This window comes from Schistocerca cancellata, chromosome 3 (genome assembly GCF_023864275.1).
Source record: "Schistocerca cancellata isolate TAMUIC-IGC-003103 chromosome 3, iqSchCanc2.1, whole genome shotgun sequence".
In the NCBI taxonomy this organism is placed as follows: domain Eukaryota; kingdom Metazoa; phylum Arthropoda; class Insecta; order Orthoptera; family Acrididae; genus Schistocerca; species Schistocerca cancellata.
This window is the reverse complement of record NC_064628.1, coordinates 48,079,167-48,099,190: the sequence shown is the minus strand read 5'-3', so window position 1 is coordinate 48,099,190 and position 20,024 is coordinate 48,079,167. Positions and strand designations below refer to the sequence as shown.

General features: G+C 39.2%; 1 protein-coding gene across 2 annotated transcripts in view; it reads right to left on the bottom strand.

Moving 5' to 3' along the window:
- The window catches only part of LOC126176926 (uncharacterized), a 249,579-nt gene that overhangs the window by 165,069 nt on the left and 64,486 nt on the right, over positions 1 to 20,024 (bottom strand). For both annotated transcript variants that reach the window (XM_049924113.1, XM_049924114.1), the window contains exon 6: positions 6,516 to 9,593. In XM_049924113.1, the coding sequence (XP_049780070.1) occupies positions 6,516 to 9,593 (3,078 nt within the window). The remainder of the gene's footprint in view (positions 1 to 6,515; positions 9,594 to 20,024) is intronic.

The window sequence follows — 20,024 nt, the reverse complement described above, 5'->3', positions numbered from 1 at the left end:
GGAAACTCCACACATCACAGACTTCTAGGCATCATGTGAAGACCGATTCACGATAGGAATGGCTGATGGCGAAAAAATAATAATTGTCAAAATTAATTTAGAAGGCACAGCTCGCACGCCAACAAATTCAAAATCAGGACCAGCACAGAATGATGCCGATGCTAACGAAATAGTTAATTTGTATGGGAGACAATAAAAATGCTGCAGTAGAGTTGAATAATGTGGCTGTATGTTTAGAAGAATATTGCCCTAGTGATATGAGGACATACGTTGTTGTGGGCAACAGGACATGATGTTAGACAACGATATAAGCAATGAATGAATGTCCCAAACAGAAGCAGAGTATAAAAAAATTGACTGGATACCATTTGCCACTGTAATTACAAAAAAATTATAAGACCACAGGCATGAGAAAGAGAGAAAATTGTGGGGAATATCAATGTCCCATCCTGCTAATGTTAATTTTAATATATTTATACCTATTCTCTCAGGATATATCCAACGTAATAAAACAAAACTTTGCCTGGAGTCATATGTTACATGTTAAATGATTTACTTTCAAATATCTAACTCTGTTAGGAATAAAGATATGAATTTTTTAATGAAGGTCTTAAAAATATTTAATTTAAAAAAAAATTGTTTTTATGATCAAACTCCGAATGCTATCTCTACCACTGTAATCAACATAAACATAATACCACTGTCAATAAGAGGTAAAAATTTCAGAGCTTTGGCTTAAGTAGTTTCTCAGATAATGGGAAACATTTGGAAAAAAATTGTTTTTCAGAAACAGCATTTGAAAGTTGAAGTAAAGGAAAGCTCACTATTGAATGAAGAGACAACCTAAAACTCTCCATATTTGCAATCTTTATCTTCTTGAGGATCAACCAGATGCAATCTCTTTCTCCGTCTGAGGGATCTTGTTGCTTCAATTGTATTTTTGACCATAATTTCTGCCTTTGAGAGTCCGTGTCCATCCAGTTCTTGTAGGACTGCTTGTGTGCTATTGCCAAGCTTAATTCCAAATTGCTTCAGAGCCTTTATTTTGTCTGCATTTACATCACTGAAGGTGATTACAGCATCACTGACACCAGTCTTCAGTGTTTTCAAGGTCACAAATACATTTTTGGGCACCTTGGTCCATAAAACATTGTCAAAAGACATTTACATTTCGAGTTTTTACTTCAGAAGACAATGAAGTGCTAGATATCTATTTACTGGCTTTATTACTGCTCCAACAGTTTCAGGGACGATAGCTCTAATGTATATTCGGTTTCTGCAGCCTCAGCTTTGCAGTGTTCACACCAGTCAATTGAACATAAGCTGTGCAGTGGCTTCTCATCACTTGATGTCTTGTAAAAACATTGCACATACTGCTTTTCTCATTCCTTCCAAGTTGTTTGTATTCTTTCTGATGGCTTGGCCATGGTATTCACTTAGCTGGCTGACTGTTTTGTCACTCAAACTTCCTCTAATGAGGTCGTCATTTTCAATCTTTTTGCTGGAAAAAGTTCTGCCACTGGCATTATGGTCTGAGCTGCCAGAGATAGTGGTCATGTGTGTGATGTGTGCTTGACTGTGTGCGTGGTTTCCCCGAATTTCCATTGTTTGATATTTGTCACAATTGTTATTTCATGTAAGTGATTTCAGAGTATACAAACAACAAATCACAACAGGTAATAGTAGAATACTGTAAAGAATGGTAATATTAAACATTTTGTATCTATCAATAAACTGGGTGATGTGTATTTCCTGGAAATAATTAAATTGTAAGTCTTAGATGCAACTCATTTAAGTTAGGGACAAATAGCCATTATCAAAGGTAAGAGCAGGAGAAATTTTCTGGAAACAAATAGGCTCATGCTTAGTTTTTAATGACATCTTTTAAACTGATCAAATAACAGTAACTTATGATAAGAAAAATATAATAAATGATTGCTGAAACCGAACAACAAATGCAAACACAGTTGTGTTTCACATCAGCAGATGCCGCTTTGAAAGTGGCACACTTCAGTGTCAATAGCTTTAATTTTTTAGATTATAAGCTGTATTTGTCTTCATTTTCCATGTCTTTTTAGTAAAGGTAAGAGATGGGGAGGCAGAGCTGGAGCAGAGGTATATAGGAACTGATTGTGCAGTGATTGTGTGTGTGTATGTGTGTGTGTGTGTGTGTGTGTGTGTGTGTGTGTGTGTGTAAATCAGAGATTACATGATTAGAATGTGTGTGTTCATTTTCCATGTCTTTTTAGTAAAGGTAAGAGATGGGGAGGCAGAGCTGGAGCAGAGGTATATAGGAACTGATTGTGCAGTGATTGTGTGTGTGTGTGTGTGTGTGTGTGTGTGTGTGTGTGTGTGTGTGTGGTGTGTGTAAATCAGAGATTACATGATTAGAATGTGTGTGTTATTTGAATTTTAAAGTTTAGAAGAAGTTGCACAGACAGATTCTGGACAGCTGGAATACCACAGTGTTGAACTTTGTACAATTTGTGGTGGAAGCCCAAGTTTTACACTTAGTGTAAAAGTTAGTGTGCAGTGGCACGGCACTCCAAATTATGCATGTGACATATTGCTTCAAACTCAGCAGAATTTTCATGCATGCGACATATTTTGTTGAACTTAGCAGAGTTTTCATGCAGTGGCAACAAGCTTAAGCAATTTACAGTGAACGCTTGGAATGCTGAATTTTATTGGTTGTTTGGTGACTGTCTTTGGCATAGTTTACAATGCTGAAATCTGCAGAATTATTTGGTGAAAAAACTGCAGCTTAACTCAGAAAAGTAGCCTCACTCTCGTGCAATCTTATTCTGCAACAGCAATTCCTGTACCCATTCTCCGCAGCAGACTAGCAGTACTTACTGCTAAAATCCAGTCAGAACATCAAACTAATTCTCAAGTGTCACCAGGAGTTATTGATTACTTACTTCCTATACACTGACAGGAAAAAATTCCGACATCAAAAAAATAATTAATGTAGAGTAATGAAATTTCAGGAAAACATTTTTCTAGGTAACATATTTAAGTGAATAATGCTGCAAGTTCACAGGTTAATGTAAGCAAGAGGTCACTACAGGGATGGTTAATGCTATTGTGGATGATGATGGAGTTGTCGTTCCATGAGGTCTCATACATGCTCAATTGGAGACAGGTCTGGTGATCGAGCAGGCCAAGGCAACCGGTCGACACAATGTAGAGCATGCTGGCTTACAACAGTAGTAAGTGGGTTAGTGTTATCCTGTTGGAAAACACTCCCTGTAATTCTGTTCATGAATGGGACACGATATGTCAAATCGTCAGACTGACGTACAAATCTGCAGTCAGGGTGCATGGGATAACCATGAGAGTGCTGCTATCGTCATACAAAATTACACCCCAGATCACAACTCCAGTTGAGGGTCAGCGCGTCCAGGCCACAGAAAGATTGGCCACTTTCCAACCAACACATGACACTGGCTTTCATCAGAAAAAACAACAGATTCTACACTCCGCCCACCAACGAGTGCTCGCTTGACACCACAGAAGTCGCAAATTATGGTGGTTTGTTGTCAGTGCAATGCACGCTACATGACATCTGGCTCAGAGATATCCTTGAAGTAACATATTTGTAACAGTTGCTTGTGTCACTGTGGTGCCAACTGCTGTTCAAGTTGCTACTCCACATGCAATATGATGCACCAGTCATACGCCGAACATGACGATCTTCCCTTTCAGCAGTACTACATGCCCATCTGGAGCCTGGTCTTCTAGGACTGTACCCTTCCCATGACCACCGCTGCCAATAATCGTGTACAATGGTTACATTCCTGTCAAGTCTATCAGCAGTATCATAGCAGGGGCATCCATCTCCTCATGGCCATATTACACAACCTCGTTCAAATTCAGTGAGCTGCTGATAATGGTGTCTTCTTCATCTTAAATGCATTTCTGACTAATATCACTTAACTACATCCATTCTCAAAGGTAACTAACACTTGCAATCATTACAGGATGTATTTAAAGTAAACCCGATCTGCATCTTCATAGCGACACTACAAGAGCCACTCTTGTGCTACTGGCGCTAAATCTGAATAGATGTCATCTTTCAGATGTAGAAACAAGCCTACCAACTCTCAGCCTGGAAATGTTAAGTGATGACAACACCTGCCGTGAAAGCCTTCATTCTATGATTTTCTTCCAGTTGTTTCTCATGGGCCTGTGCAGTATGTCTGCCATTTGCGCCACCCAGGAGAGTGCAAAACAGTATCTGTAGTAAACTGCCACTGAGTTGATGGATTTCGGTGAGACTTTTGACAGAAGAAGAAACGAGTTCAAGTCGAACTATATTTGTATTCCAATACGAGCAATCTTGTTTCTTTTTTCTCATTCTATGTACTTTGTGCCATTTCTTACTTACAAACACACTATTTTTTCTACAAGGTTGAAATACGACTACAAGCTGAACAAAGTTTACAGGATTCACAGGCAGACAGGATACACACTTACCTCACTTAGAATAGCAAATAAATGTGGTAACAGGAAAAACATCTGACCACCAAATAAATATAATTTTCAAATCATGAATGTATGATTAGCATCATTAGCAGCCTCTGTCACAGTTGGTAGAAATGGCAAAGGAATAAAGCTCATATTTAGTTGCTGTTGCTGTAAATTGTTGGGCACAGTAAACATTCAGGCGCGTAATGAGAGTGGAAACATTAGATGGGAAAGAAGTAAATGAGAAACGATGTGATGAAACAATAGTTTGAAAGTTTGATGTCAGACGTGAGAAGAGTGGTCTGGAATAGGCAGGATCCACAAATTATGGCAATGGAATGAGATGCTAAGTGTGTCTTGCACTTGTGAGATGACCAAACAGCAAACAGATTTTTGTAACTTTTTTTATATTCAAGGTATTTGAAGTTCAAACCTCAAATATCAATTAGCTAAAGCAGTTGGATGCAATTCTCAAAAATTCTTGAGAAAATCAACTTTTACCAGTCGTCTTTAACTCACAACAGCTATCACAAAATTTCGACGTGCCATGTGGCTATTTGGTAGAATGCTCGCATGCAATATGAGTGACCTGGATTCAATTCTCGACCAATGCATTATTTTAAACCAAGGTGTAAGTTGGACTAGCATTTCATAAAGATGAAAATACAAAATTTGTGACAGGTAACTGCTGGATCGTTGGGTTGAGTCTTGTTTCAGTAATTATTTTCTCCTCTTTTTCCATTCATTTCGAATACCCATGTCATTTAAACATAAAATTCATCAAACGTATGCTAACTAACACATATCTGTCATTTATATGAAAAATTTACTGCTTCTTATTTCTAATTACATATCACACACAAAATTCCATCTTTCATTGCTAATATAAATTCTTACTTACCAATTTTTTAATAAAAGATTGTTTACACTAAGAAAACATAACAAATTAAATTTTTTCATATTTATGCATTTTACGCTTAATGGATGTACCTGCAGACCATGCACCTATGTTTAAAATTTTGCATCAGCCAAGAAACGTACCTGGGCCACTCGTGTTACAGGCAAGCAAAGTACCACAGAACAATGAGGCCAGCTGAAAAATGCTGATATTATTCAAGGATTAAAGTCACTCAGAAAATTTCAAAATCAATTTCCTCAAGAATTTTTGACAGATGCATTGAAGTGCTTTTGAAGTTTGATATTTAAGTGCTGAACATACCCTAGATTAAATACATATACTTTTTAATAAGTTTTTTTACATGTCAGGATTTTACAGGTACCATAAATTAAGCACAATGTAACTGGTCCGTAAAGCCTTTTACAAAAACCTGGTATGACTATCAGGCTTCAATGTCAATTTACACAAAAGAGAAATACCTTCTCAACAAGATCTTCCTCCATTAGTACAGTATGTACTGAACCAAAAGTTTTCGCAGATTGCTACTATCTGATTGACTGAATAAATATCAGAACAATGTTTCTCCACTTACCATCCCATGTTAATTCTAATACTGAGATTTTGCCGATTAGTTCAAACTACAGCAGCAAAATACAGACAGACAGACACAAATGAGAAATGATTCTGTATAATCTTTTGAAAGGTGACAGAGATTTTTGCCTCAATTTTGTAAAAAATCCAGTGCTTTCTTATTTAGATCTCAGTATGCAAAATTTGATATGGAATATGCACGTGCTAATTCTCCACAGCAGTAATGCATCTTATTGACAGGTTGGCCTTGTTTGCAGCTTATCCAAAGAATAACAAGAGCTCTGAATGCTGAAATGACACGTGTGTAGAATCACCTCTCTACAATACTGAAAACATTATAATCAACTTATCACTAACAACAGCTCAATTTGTATGTTCCATGAACTGTTGGAAAATGTGACTCAGACACAATGCACACACTGCAAATGACACTATTTGAGCAGAATTCGTTGTTTTACGATTCACCAAGCTAATTTTAAGTGGTGGCAAATTTCAACACGCTTTAAAGTTAGCAATAAATTCATAACTACTTAATAATGTTCTGAGGATTACTCACCTCCAACCATTTAGGATTCCACTGACAAATTATGCTGATGACCTCATTTAAAAATGATTCACTTTCTGAACTGCCAGTCCCTCTGTTTAGAGGTGGCAAGTTAGGTAGAGGAGCATCTTTTATCGACCCTACTGGCCTAAGGTGTGCACCGTCTTGTATCTCAAAAATTTTTACATGTGTCAAATTTCCGCTGAAAGATACACGTTTACTTTTTTGGGATGTTTTTAATAAATTGCCCCCAATTTGTTTTAAACAAGATTTCAGAGAGGCAGTTTCATTTGTAGCTTTATTTGTTCTGGATACTCTAGCTATTCTTTTCTTCTTTGGAGATTTTGTTGTCAACAAAGTTTCCGCATTTGCAGAAGTACTTGTACTAACAGCACTGTTACTAGCACGAGTGCACTTCTGTGGTGAGTCTTGGAGAGGTGAAATTTGATCGCAACCTTTTGGACCCAAAGATGATGATCTCAAGCGAGGTATACGAGGCAATGAACTTATCTTTTTCTCTGGTTCCTTATTAGATGATTTACTTTCTCTACGTTTTCCGCTCAGTTCCGTACTTGAAGTTTTACCCTCCACTATTGCCTGAACACTTTCTGGTATGGCAGAGGTGCTTGAGGATGCAGCTGTTTTACTAGAATCACATAGTGATTCAGTCCGAGGAATATTTAAAACATCATCCTTCACAAATTTCTTCACAGAGTTACTTTCTTCTTTACCTGATTTGGCAGATGAGATAGGATAACTTTCAGTCAGAAACGCTCCTCTATTTCTTTCTGTAACTTTAACTCTTAGAGTTGCATTTCGTTTAACTTCTTTGGTGTCTTCATCTTTTTTCTTATTTTCTGCAATTTCCTTTAAGCGTTTCTTACGTGCTTCTGTAATTTCCTTCTTTTCATTTAGAGGAATGGCACTCGCATTTGAAGAACTATTTCTCTTTTTCTTTGACAGCCTCTTCTGTTTTAAAATTGACTCCCTGTGTGGAGCAGAAGCACAAATATCCAAACTAACTGCTTTCTGCTCCTTGGGCTTCATTTTGCTGGAAGGTGGTAATCTTTCACGAGATCTCACTTTCTTCATATGTGGTGCTTCAATTATTATGGGTTTCCTGGAAATTATTCCCTTTGATTTTTCACTGGCTGTTTCCTCATAATCTCTTTTGTCAGCAAGATCCTGAAAGTTTTTGTTGGACGCTACATCATTTTGTCCCTCATCTGGCAAATCAAGTAACATATTACTAGCATGCGCTTCATCACAAGGTTCGGTTTCAAACTTGTCACTTATACTAGGACCAGATTCTAGATGCGGTTTGGTATAAAATTCTCGTGTCACATCGTCATCTTCCTCTTGTGCACGAGTCTCCTCAAATACGTCATCCTTTACTGAGGTTCCAACTAACCCAGTAACTTTATTTATCTCCTCAATATTTTTATCATGCTCTGATGGATGTATCGAGATCTTATCTTCTTTCTTAATCTCTAGCTCCTCATCACTTATGGAATCATGATATGTCTGTGAAAGTTTTCTGAACCAATTATCCCCATCCCCATCATCATCACTATCATCATCAATAGGAATTGTAATTCCACCAATGTCACAGTCTATAGCTTCCACATCATCCTGATGGGCATCAATTGTGGTGCAAGAGATATCATTTTCTTCAAGTACTTCCTGTTTAACAAGTAATGGTTCATTAAATAGCTGAGAACTTGGAAACATTTCCTCATCATCACTTATAACAATAATGTCATCATCTAAAGTATAATTTAACATGCTTTCATCTGCAATAGCATTTTCATTAGCAGCATTTTCATTGATCTGGTGTTTTTTCACTTCTGCTTCAGATAGTTTTTCAACCTTAATCACAAAGTCTTTCAATTTTAGAACACTTTGGTCCTTCTGACATGGAACTTTTTCCATATCTTGGCAGGCATTTGTCTCTCCATAGTCAGATTTACAAGACTTTTCAAATATTTCCTTCCTTTTTGCTAGAGGTTCAGTTCTGCTTAAAGACGGTAACGTATGTTTCTCTTTACTACTACCACTTGAAACATTTGTGAGAGCAGTACTGTTTGTCGAAGGCAGGTCTATGGATTTAGATTCAATTCTGCTCAAAGAAACTAATGTGTGTTTATCTTCACTGCTATCACTTGAAATGTTTGTATGAAAAGTACTGTTTGTCGAATGGACACCTATGGATTTTGAACTATTTGTTTCACTTTTTGCCTTACTAAATGGTTCTTTAAAAACTTTTTCTGGTGCACAAACGTCACTAAGTGAGTGTTCTAAAATTTCTTTATGATCTGAGCATCTAATACTTCTGAGAGATGTATCTTCAACTGTGTCCTTCGCAAGAACAGAACCAATTTGAGAATTATTACCATCATCGTTCACAACATGAATGCCCCTGTCTTCAATAACACCGTCCACATTACCTCCATTTTCAGATTTCAAGTTAAAAGTAGAACCAGTTTGTGAACCTCTCTTATAAGTTCTGTCTGCACACTCTTCGCTGGATTTCACACAACTGTCAGTAATTTCTGACCTCTCACTTAAAAGAATACCATCTGAGATGACTGAGGTACTCACAGTATTGTCTGTTACATGATTTCCATCAGTGATATTTACACGCATTTTATCGGTAGCACCTAGAATGAAGGCATCTGATTCCACCTGACATGTAATGTCAGCAAGAGTTTCTTTCATACATGTAATATCTGTAACCTCTTTGATTATATCACAGCTCATTGCACTATTATTGTTATTAACACAGGGTGGTTCTTTTATAACACTACAATCAGACCTATACACGTCACTCGTAGCACTGTCTATCACTTGATTGTTTTCCAGACCACTTTTTCGGGGCACTTTGCTTGGCACATCATGAGAGATGTCACTGGGTCGCTTCCGGGTAATGCGTTCACCTTGAGTTTCAGAAAGTAGCCGATTTTCTTCAACAGCGGCTGCTTGTCTCGGTACTTCTGTATTGCACTGTAGTGGTTTAACAGAGACAGCTCCTTCATAATCATCCACATCTGTATCCGAGAGGACAATAATATTTTCTTCATTCTTGAGCTCCTAAGACATAAAGAAGAATTTCACAGATTAGTTATGACAGTTTCTCTGACTTTTCCAAAACTTCACTGCAAATGAAATGTAAATAGAAATAAATAAACAAAAATAAGCTGCATTACAATTGTGCAAAACAGGAAGGCAAACAATAAACTTCTTTAAAGAAATACTTCACATCTGCATGTATACAATTTTATCTGAATAAGAATTCTTTGAGAAAATAATTAAATAAAATTTGCAGTATGAAAAAAACTGTAACTAGAGGAGTAAGATGGTCTACAACAGTATGAGCACAAAGTCAACTCTTTATAAACACAAAAAATTCTAAAACTTTGTGACACAGCCATATTATAGAGCACTTAATAAGTAAACATCTTCCATCAAGTGCAAGCCTCAGATGCACTGCAGAGCCTTTCAATGATGACCATGGTGTTAGTATACTTCATTCAAACTTCAATCCAATATTTTACAGCCCACGATTTTCCATTAACAGAATAGGCACAGATTTCCAAACTGTACATCTCAACACCCAGAGATGTTGCAGCCTTACAGTAAGGGTGTTGCAGTGGTTTCATAAAAAAAGAAACATGTGGTTTATCTTCTTTATGTGTTCAGGAACAATGTGAGTGCTAGCAGATATACCTAGCAGCTGACAAGGAAGTGTTGTTACTATGGCAGGCGAATCACAGTAAGTGGCTGATTTGTTTTTATTCCGTAATATTAATTCTGACAGTCAGTTTTGCTGTTTTGTCATTTTGTCAAAAAATATCATTTTTAACTGTTGTGTGTCCTCTGTAATTTGTGTTTCTTTGTCAGCATGGGTAAATCTTTAAATGTGAGTACACAAGTGATATTTCAAATTTATCATGCAGTTCTAAACACACAAATAGACGAAAATGCAGGAAGTATGATGATAGTTATTTGAATTCCAGTTTTATGTGTACAGCTGTTGGGAAAGAAGAATGACCATAATGTGTAATTTGTTCAAACTACCAGCTACTGGGAGTTAATAAAACGAAATGTCATGGAATATAATCATGGTAGTTTGGTAAACAAACCATGAGAATACTTTTCCCACAAGTTAAAAACAAAAGTATGTCACTAAACGCGTTATGTTTCCTACAAAGGCTCTTCTTTCATCTTACAAAGTTGCTTACCTTGTAGCAAAGAGCAAATACCCTCACACCATTGCAGAAGACCTTATTTTACTACCTGCTCTGGACATGGTGTCTATTATGTAAGGTGAGACAGCTGTCATGCTACAGGCTAGTGAGTCTTTGTTAGACAAACCTAACAGTCACTCAATACTCAATATGGCTGATGACATTAATGACCAGTTGGTTGAAAAACTCAAAGGTAATGGTGATTTTGTAATTCACCTGAATGAAGCTACAGACAACTACAATGATTCACATCAAATTTTTTACAAGCGTTTTACATATGGCAAAAAATTTCACAAAGATCTTATTTTCTGCGAGACAATAACTCTTGGAATAAAAGTATGTCATGTCCTTTAAGTGCTACACTCCTTTATGCAAAGCAAAAATATTAACTGGGAAAATTGTGTATGTGTGTGTACAGTATGGCTGGCTGCTATGCCAAATTGAAAGCTCTGATCTGTAAAGACTATTTTGACTCATTTTTTTACTCACCAAGAAGCACTAGAATAAAACAACATGAGCCCTGTCCTTCAGAAGATTTTTCAATCACCGATCAAAGTCATAAACTTCACTGGAAGTCAGCCACTTCAGTTGAGACTTTTCAACAAACATGGATTTATATAGGTGCTGAGTATATTTCTCTAATTTATTACAGTAATTCTCACTGGCTCTGACTTGGGAACATCTCGAAATGAGTGTACGAACTCACGAATGAAATTTACTCTTACCTTATTCCAGAAAAAAACATTTGAATTCCAAGGAATTTGTAGAGAGTGAGTTTGTTTAGAAGTTGGCGTATCTCTGTGACATCTCTGAAAACATCTGTTCACTGAATGTATCCCTTCAAGGTAATGAGACCAACATTCTGCAACTGTCAAACGAAGTTTCAGCCTTCAGAAAGAAACTATTATTGTGGAAAAAAAGGTGGGTGATACAGACACACATCATGTTTTCTCTGCTCTTCACATGATTTGAGCAGACAATGACTTTCAGTTGAGTGAAGAATTGAAGTCTGTATTTGTGAATCATTTAAATGAACTCAGTGATTACTTTCTGAAGCACTCTCTGGACAAGTTTATCAACACAACTGGATCAAAGGTCCTTGCAGTACAGAACCATCATCAGCATTTATTACTGAGGAACAGGAGCAATTTATTAATATTTCTTCAGACTCCACATCGAAATCGAAGTTCATTCGTTCATCACTGCCTGCATTTTGGAGCTTAGTGAACCAAGAATATCCACAAACAGGAAACAAGGCCCTACGAGTTCTAATAACTATTGCAACATCCTACTTACATGAGGCAGGTTTTTCAACATGGCAGTCACTGATACAAAATCTGGATCACAAATCAATGTGGAGGAGGGGATGTGAGTCACAATTTCTGACCTTATGTCAAGGTTTGAAGAACTGATGAAAACAAGAAAGCTCACAATTTCATTGCAAGTATAACATCTAATGACATTAAAATTGAGTAAAATTTGTTAAGTCAACAGTTAATAAAGAAACTACTGTTATTAACTTTATTCAAAACTTAAATTTATTTACTTTTGAATACATTGTGGGAGTGAACAGTGATCAATATTATTACAAATATTTACTATCAAAAACAGTCTTGATCACAAATTATTTATTCCGGTGACCGGTTTCGATCACAACTGTGGTCATATTCAGATCAATGAGTAAGAACCTCCTTCTCCTTCACCAGTAGTGATTTACCACCAGAAGGAGGTTCTTACTCATTGGTCTGAAGATCACCACAATTGTGGTCGAAACCAGTCATCAGAATAAATAATTTGTAATCAAGACTGTTTTTGATAGTAAATATTTTAAATTTATTTACCACACACTTCTAGCTGAATGTTGTGTGCGAAAGGAGCTGCAGGGGTTTATATTCAGGTCAAGGAAGCCATGGTCTTAAAAAGTTTGAAAAAAATCTAGTTTTTCAAAGGACATTTCTGTAAATGGGAGAAGTTGCACTGAATTCCTCTAGCAACTACATGTTTCTTTATTACTGCTACAGCTGCAGTACTGGTTTGTTAATTTGTGTTAACAACAGAATTTTATTTTATGCACAATTTAATGAAATCTAAATAATAAACTAAATGTTTCAAGGTAATAATTATATAAAGATTTACATGAAGGTAAAACAAATATAAACAGGACAATTAAAAATTATTTATTGAAAAATAAATGGCAATAATTTATTTTTCTATATGGTTTTCTGCTTTAGAAATTCATTTTTCCCAGTGAGAATGAAGGTTTTTCATCCCAGTATCAAAGAATGAAGCTGGCAGCGTTAGGAGCCAATTACGCATGAATCCCTCCTTGCCCCGATTCATCTGTAAAGGAGACTGCATATAGGATGCTAGTGGGACCTAGTCTTTGATACTGCTCGAGTGTTTGGAACCCACACGATGTTGGATTGCAGGAAGACACCGAAGCAATTCAGAGACAGGCTGCTAGATCTGTTACTGATAGATTCAAACAACACACAAGTGATATGCAGATGCTTCAGTAACTCAAATGGGAGTCCCTCAAGGGAAGGCAATGTTCTTTTCAAGGAACACTACCGAGAAACAGAAAAATACTGGCATTTGAAGCTGACTGCAGAATGATGCTACTGATGCCAACATACATTTCACGTAAGGACCGTGAAGGTAAGATATAAGAAATTAGAGCTCATATGGAGGCATAGAGACAGTCGTTTTTCCCTTGTTCTGTCTTCGATTGGGGCAGGAAAGGAAATAAGTTGTATTGGTACAAGGCACATGCACGCATACTTCACACATGACTGTTATCTCTGGCTGCTCAGAAGACGCTGAAACAGAGTTGAACTGGAGCAACAATACATAGTGCAGCGGGTAGGGGGGAAGGATAGCAGTGTACAGGTGGAGGAAGACGAAACAGTGCTGCCTGGCGGAATGTGCACGGCCTAGAGGTGGCAAACAAGACTGCCTGGTGCAATGTCGGGAGGCTGTGGGAAAGGGAGGAAAGGGAAAAAAAGGGAGTAGAAAAGAGAGGAGCAGAGATGGGGAAAGAATGGTGGGTACACTGGCAGAGAGCAGAGCACAACGAGGGTGAGGGGACATGAGCTAGGTGTAGATGATAGAACAGAAGGGGCAGAAATTGTTAGGTAGTGGGTGTGGGGACAGTAGGTTACCACACGTTGATTCTGGGGCGATTCTGGGAGTGGAGAATGTGCTGTAAGTCATCTAAGCAGTTCAGAAAAGCTGGTGGTGGAGGGAACCGGGTTGTGAAGCAGCCACTGAGATAAAGCAGTTTTGTCGAACTGCATGTTGTGCAACAGGGTGGTCCACTTTGCTCTTGGCCAAAGTGTGACAGTTGCCATCCATCCTGGTGGATAACTGTAGATATTTATACCAACATAGAATGCTGAGCAATGATTGCAGTAGAGCTGGTACACAACAAGGCTGCTTTTACAGTTGGCCCGGCATCTGAAGGTGTCGGATAAGACTCTGACAGGACTGGCAAAGGAAGTACTGGCTGGGTGGATTGGGCAAGTCTTGCACTTGGCCCTTCTGCAGGACGGCGATCTTATGACTGTGCTACGGGGTTGGGATTGGGAGTGGCATAGGGACGGACTAGGATATTGTGGCGACTGAGTGGGTGACAGAACATCACTTCATGAGGGGTGGAAAGGATCCCGGGTAAAATGACCCTCATTTCAGGACATGATGATAGGATGTGGTTCAGTTGTTCCAGTCGGAGTGGTATATGGTGACAAGGAAGGCACTCCTTTGTAGCTGGTTCTTGGAGGTGGTGGAAGCATTTGGGGAGTGTGGGGATATGGCAAGGGAAATCTGTTTTTGGGCTAGGTCTGAGGAATAGTGTCTGTCTGTGAAGGTCTTTGTGAAACCTTCAGCATACAGGGCAAGAGAGCTATGGCAAGGGATCTGCTGTTACTGCAGATACACCATCCCTGGGTGGCGAGGCTGTTTGCGAGGGAGTTTTTGGTGTGGAAGGAATGACAACAGTTGAAATGCAGGTACTGTTGGTGGGTGTAATGGAGACAGAGGTGTGGATGGAGCCACTACAGAGGAGGAGCAGGTCAACGTCCAGGAGGGTGGCACACTGGGTTGAAAAGGACCAAGTGAAGTGGATGGGAGAAAAGGTGTTAAGGTTGTGAAGGAATGAGGATAAAGTGTTCTCACCCTGAGTCCAGATCATAAAGATATCATCAATGAACATGTTGTCTTGGGAGGTTAGAAAGGGCTCCTCTAGATGACCCATAAACAGTTTGGCATAGGAGGGTGCCACAATGGTGCCCATGGCTGTGCTGTGGATTTGTTTGTATAACTTCCCTTCATAGAAGGCATAATTATGTATTAGGATATAGCCAGTAAGATACATGAGGAATGAGGTAGCTGGTTTGGAATCTGAAGGATGTTCAGAAGGGTAGTATTCAATAACAGCAAGACCTCGCGCATGAGGTATGTTGGTGTATAGGGACTTAAGCACTATCAAAAGTTATAAGTAAGGATCCAGGAGGTAAAGGGGCGGGGATGGTGGAGAGTCAGTGAAGGAAGTGTTTAGTGTCTTGGATGGGGGAGGCTTGATTTTTGGCAATTGGTTGGAGGTGTTGGTCAATAGGGGCTGAAATTATTTCAGTGGAAGCACAATAATAAGATACAATGAGGTGTCCAGAATTGTTTGGCTTTTGCATTTTGAGAAGCATGTAGAATGTGGGTGTGTGGGGTGATACAGGAGTAAGGAGGGAAATGGATTCAGGGGAGAGGTTTTGGGATGGGCCTTAAGGTTTAAGCAGGGATTGGAGGTTATGTTAGACTTCTAGGATGGGATCACTCTTGCAGAGTTTATAAGTGGAGGAGTCAGATAATTGGCAGAGGCTTATGGGTAGGCAGTCACTGCGATTCATGACAACAGCATTGGAACCTCTGTCTGCAGGTAGGATCATTAGTTAAGGATCTATTTTGGAGCTGTGAGTGGAAATCCTCTCTTCTGCTGAGAAGGTGATGTTCGCAGGAAGGAACATGGGGAAGGATGGGGAGAATGAGTTGGAGGTAAGAATGCCTGGAAGGTGGCCAGGGTGGTTGGGTGGAAGTAGAGGATGGTCACAGTTAAATGATGGCATGAACTGGGAGAGGCAAGGTTCAATGTTGGGATTAGGTTCACTTTAGTTGGATGATTTGGTGGCAAACAAGTGTTTCCACTGCAGGGATCAGGAGGAGAACAGCAGGTCTTCGACAAGTCCAGCATGGTTAAACTTTGGATGTAGGGCTGCAGGTGAGACCTTTGGGTAGGAATGAAACTTCTGTGGGGCTGAGGATTTTGGTGAAAGGCCTACAACTGTATTTTGGGGCTGTTTCGGCTCTAGATTTAGTGGAGAGTTGGAAGGCAGCTTTGCTATCTGTGGCAAGTTGAAAATGTCAGCTAGGCAGAGTCTGGGTACTATGAGGGGTTGACAAGGAGGACCACTGTGGGCAGGATAGGGGTTGGATAATGGTGCCCCAAGAGAGCAGTAGGATGTCAGCAGGCTAGGTAACTTATGGACTTGAGTGCTGTCCCAGGTGCTGGATTCAATTTCAGATACGGTCTACATGGAGTCAGGATTTTGAGCTAACAGTATCATGAGGAGGGAGCAGAGGTGGTTTAGAAATGTATGTGCCATTGAGATAGGTCTTTGTAGTACCTGGTTTGTGATGCACAGGGATTTACAGAATCTGAAAAGGTAAAGGTCATCGTGATAGGAGTGGAATCCAGAGAATGGAATTTTTACGGTTAGCCCGTTGGGGGGATTCCACAGGTTAAGCAGCGTTTAAAGAATTGTATGCTGGTCTGAGTTTTAACCAGAGAAAGGGATATTTTTCTGAACTGGTGCAGAAAGATGGAGCAGGGGTCCATTGAAGCATGGATGGCATTAGGGAAACTGAAAACAACTTGGGAACTGTGCAAACGAAGGTGTTAGGTGATTGTGATGGAGATCGTTAAACAGAGAATGACATGTAAAAATACATAAAATTATGTGCATAATATTCAAACACGTAAAACACAAAAAGGTACATAAAAAGCACACAAATAAATACACAAAAAAAAAAAACATTCAAAAATGTGAAAAAGAGTGGAAAGGATGAGGTGTGGGAATGTGTGTGCTGGAATGAGGGAAAAGAGAGTGGAGGAAGGATTGGTTAGGTTGAGGTTCACAATTCAGTGTGGCACAAGTAGATGTAGAAAACAGATGTGAAAATACATAAGAATGAGGGAAGAAATGTGATCACTAGGAATAATTCAAAAGAGGTGGGAAGAATTTAGGGCCTCTTTTATACACCCAGATATTTAAACAACGTGCCGGTGTCATGCAAGACACCACTAAAGCTGTATCCAAACATTATGGGTTTGTTTTTCCTACTCATTCATTCAAATTAACTTACATTTTTCTACATTTAGAGCTAGCTGCACTCATCACACCTACTAGAAATTTTCTCTAAGTCATTTCGTATCCTCCAACAGTCACTCAACCTTGACACCTTTCCGTATACCACAGCATCATTAGCAAGCAACAGCAAATTGCAGCTCATTTTGTCAGTCAGATCATTTATGTATGCAGAAAATAATAGCTGTCCTATGACACTTTCCCTGGGATACTCCTGGCAATACCCGTGTCCCTGATGAACACTCGTTGTGGAGGACAACGCACTAGGCTCTATTACTTAAGAAGTCTCTGAGCCACTCACATACCTAGGAAGAATCTAGTCCATATGCTCGTACTTTTGCTAACAGACTGCAATGTGGTGTTGTGTCAAATGCTTTTCAGAAATCTATAAATATGGAATCTGCCTGTTGCCTTCCATACATAGTTCACAGTATACCATGTGAGAAAAATACAAGTCGAGTTTCGCACAAGTGGTGCTTTCTAAAACTGTGCTGATTCATGGACATCAAGGAATTTTATTATATTTGAACTAAGAATAAGTTCAAGAATTCTGTGGTAAACTGGTGTTAAGGATATTGATCTGTAATTTTCTGGGTCCTTTCTTTTACCTTTCTTATAAAAGGAGTCACCTGCATTTTTTACAGTCGCTTGGGACTTTGCGCTTGGTGAGAGATTTGCAATAAATCCAAGCTAAATAAGGGACTAATGATACAGACTAGGCAATTTATTTGTTTTCAACTCTTTCAGTTGTTTCTCTGCGCCAATGCTGTAGAGTACTCTTTGAACTGGGATTTCATCCAGACCAGGCGATTTACTTGTTTTCATCTCTTTCAGTTGTTTCTCTACACCGGGGGTGCTTATTACCACGTCAGTCATACAGGAGTTGTTCGATGGTGAAAATATGGTATGCTTGTATGATTCTCTTGTGTGAATGATTTCATTAACGTGAAATTTAAAACTTCAGATTTCGTTTTGCTATCTTCAACTGCCATGCCAGACTGGTCAACAAGTGTCTGGACTGAAGCCGTTTATCCACTTAATGATTTTATACAAGACCAGTATTTTCTCAGTTTCTTGGCTAGGTCTTTTGCTAAGGTATGACGGTGGTAGTTGCTCGTAGGCTTCGTTCCTAAATCCTTCCATACACACACAGATTTCTAATAACTTTTGCCTGTCATAATTTGCATGTTCTCTTTTCAACCGAGAGTGCAACAGCCTTTGCTTCCTCAGCATTTTCCAAGTTTTGTTGTTAAATTATAGTGGGTCATTTCCGTCATTAATCTAATTACCGCTAGGCACATAAGTTTTCCAGGCCATAATTTTCAATCGGTTCAAACTTCACCCTTAATTGCTCTACACTCATCTTCCTAGAACTTCATGATGTCAATTCACTGTCTAAATGAGATGTTAACAACTGCTTATTTGCTCTTTGTAGCAAAACCACTCTCCTAGCCTTCTTGACTGATTTAACAACTTTCAAAACTGTAGTCTCTATGATGACATCATGCTCACTAATCCCTCTCTCTACACCGATGCTGTCGTAAATGCCCGCCTGTGTTTGTGGCTACAAGGTCCAAGATATTTCAGTTGCGTGTAGGCTGCCGAATTAGCTGCTCAAGGCAGTTTTCAGAAAACATGTTCAAAAAATACTTCACAAGACTTGACTTGACTGTACCCCCTGCAATGAATCCATAGACAGCCCAGTCTATAGTCGGTAGGATAAAGTTGCCTCCAACTAGTACTGCACAATCTGGGTATTTACGCACTACTGACTGCAGACTTTCTTTGAATGACTCTAAAATTGTCATAGAGAAATCAAGTGGCCGGTAAAAACAATCAACAATTAACTTGGTTTCACCTAGACCTGTTATATGTGACCAGGTAACTTCACTGTCACAATCAGCTTCGACCTCGATAGACACAATACTTTTGCCAACTGCACTGAACGCTCCCCTCCTATGGCATCTAAATCTGTCTTCCCGATGTACATTCCATGACTTGGGCAGCATCTCTGAGCTTTCTACTTCTGGTTTCAGCCAGCTCTTGGTCCCAAGAATAATCTGAGCACGAGAACTTTCCCGAAAATTTTGAGTCGAAGTGTCATTATTTTTAAACAATCAGATTTTGCTCACTGTGTATTGAATGGCCAGAAAAACCCTCATGTGCACTTCACAAGCACTATGCTACCTGAGTACCTGCTTCCTTTGTGTAGTGCATTATGACCTATCCAGAGGAGTCCTACAATTGCACACCTGATAGTGCAGGTCCAGAAATCTGCAGCAAGGCCGTCACAGAGTCGATGAAGCCTTTGTCGAGACCCTTCACTCGGTTCCAAACCAACGGACCCTGATCAACTCCAGGAAGAATGCTGCAAACTGCGAGCTTTGCTAGCACCCCATGCCTGAGGCCAGCAGCCTGAAGGCAGCTGATGGAGGTGGTGAACCACCTCCACCAGCTGCCTTTATGAACTGACAATGGCCTCAGAATGCATGCAACAGGCATAATTGGTGTCAACATGAGCCACAACTTACAGAACAGCAGCACCATGCAGGCTTAATAGGCACAGATAAGGGCTCCCCAAATCTCACATAACAACCAACACCCCCCCACCACCCACATGTCGAGTGCACAATGTCTTTCTTTCAAGCCATGAGTGCAATATTCCTAAGGGGCTACTAATGCACTACAGGCTGTCTGAATTTACACTTACAGTTAAAAATGCAAGTTAAATAGAAAAGCATGCACAAAATTTAAGAAATATACTATTAGGAATACACAGGAAAAGCTAAGTATGTAACTTGCCACTCTGGGATTGTGTAACAGGCGACAGCTGAGGGCCTAACTGACTGGATTACTAAATG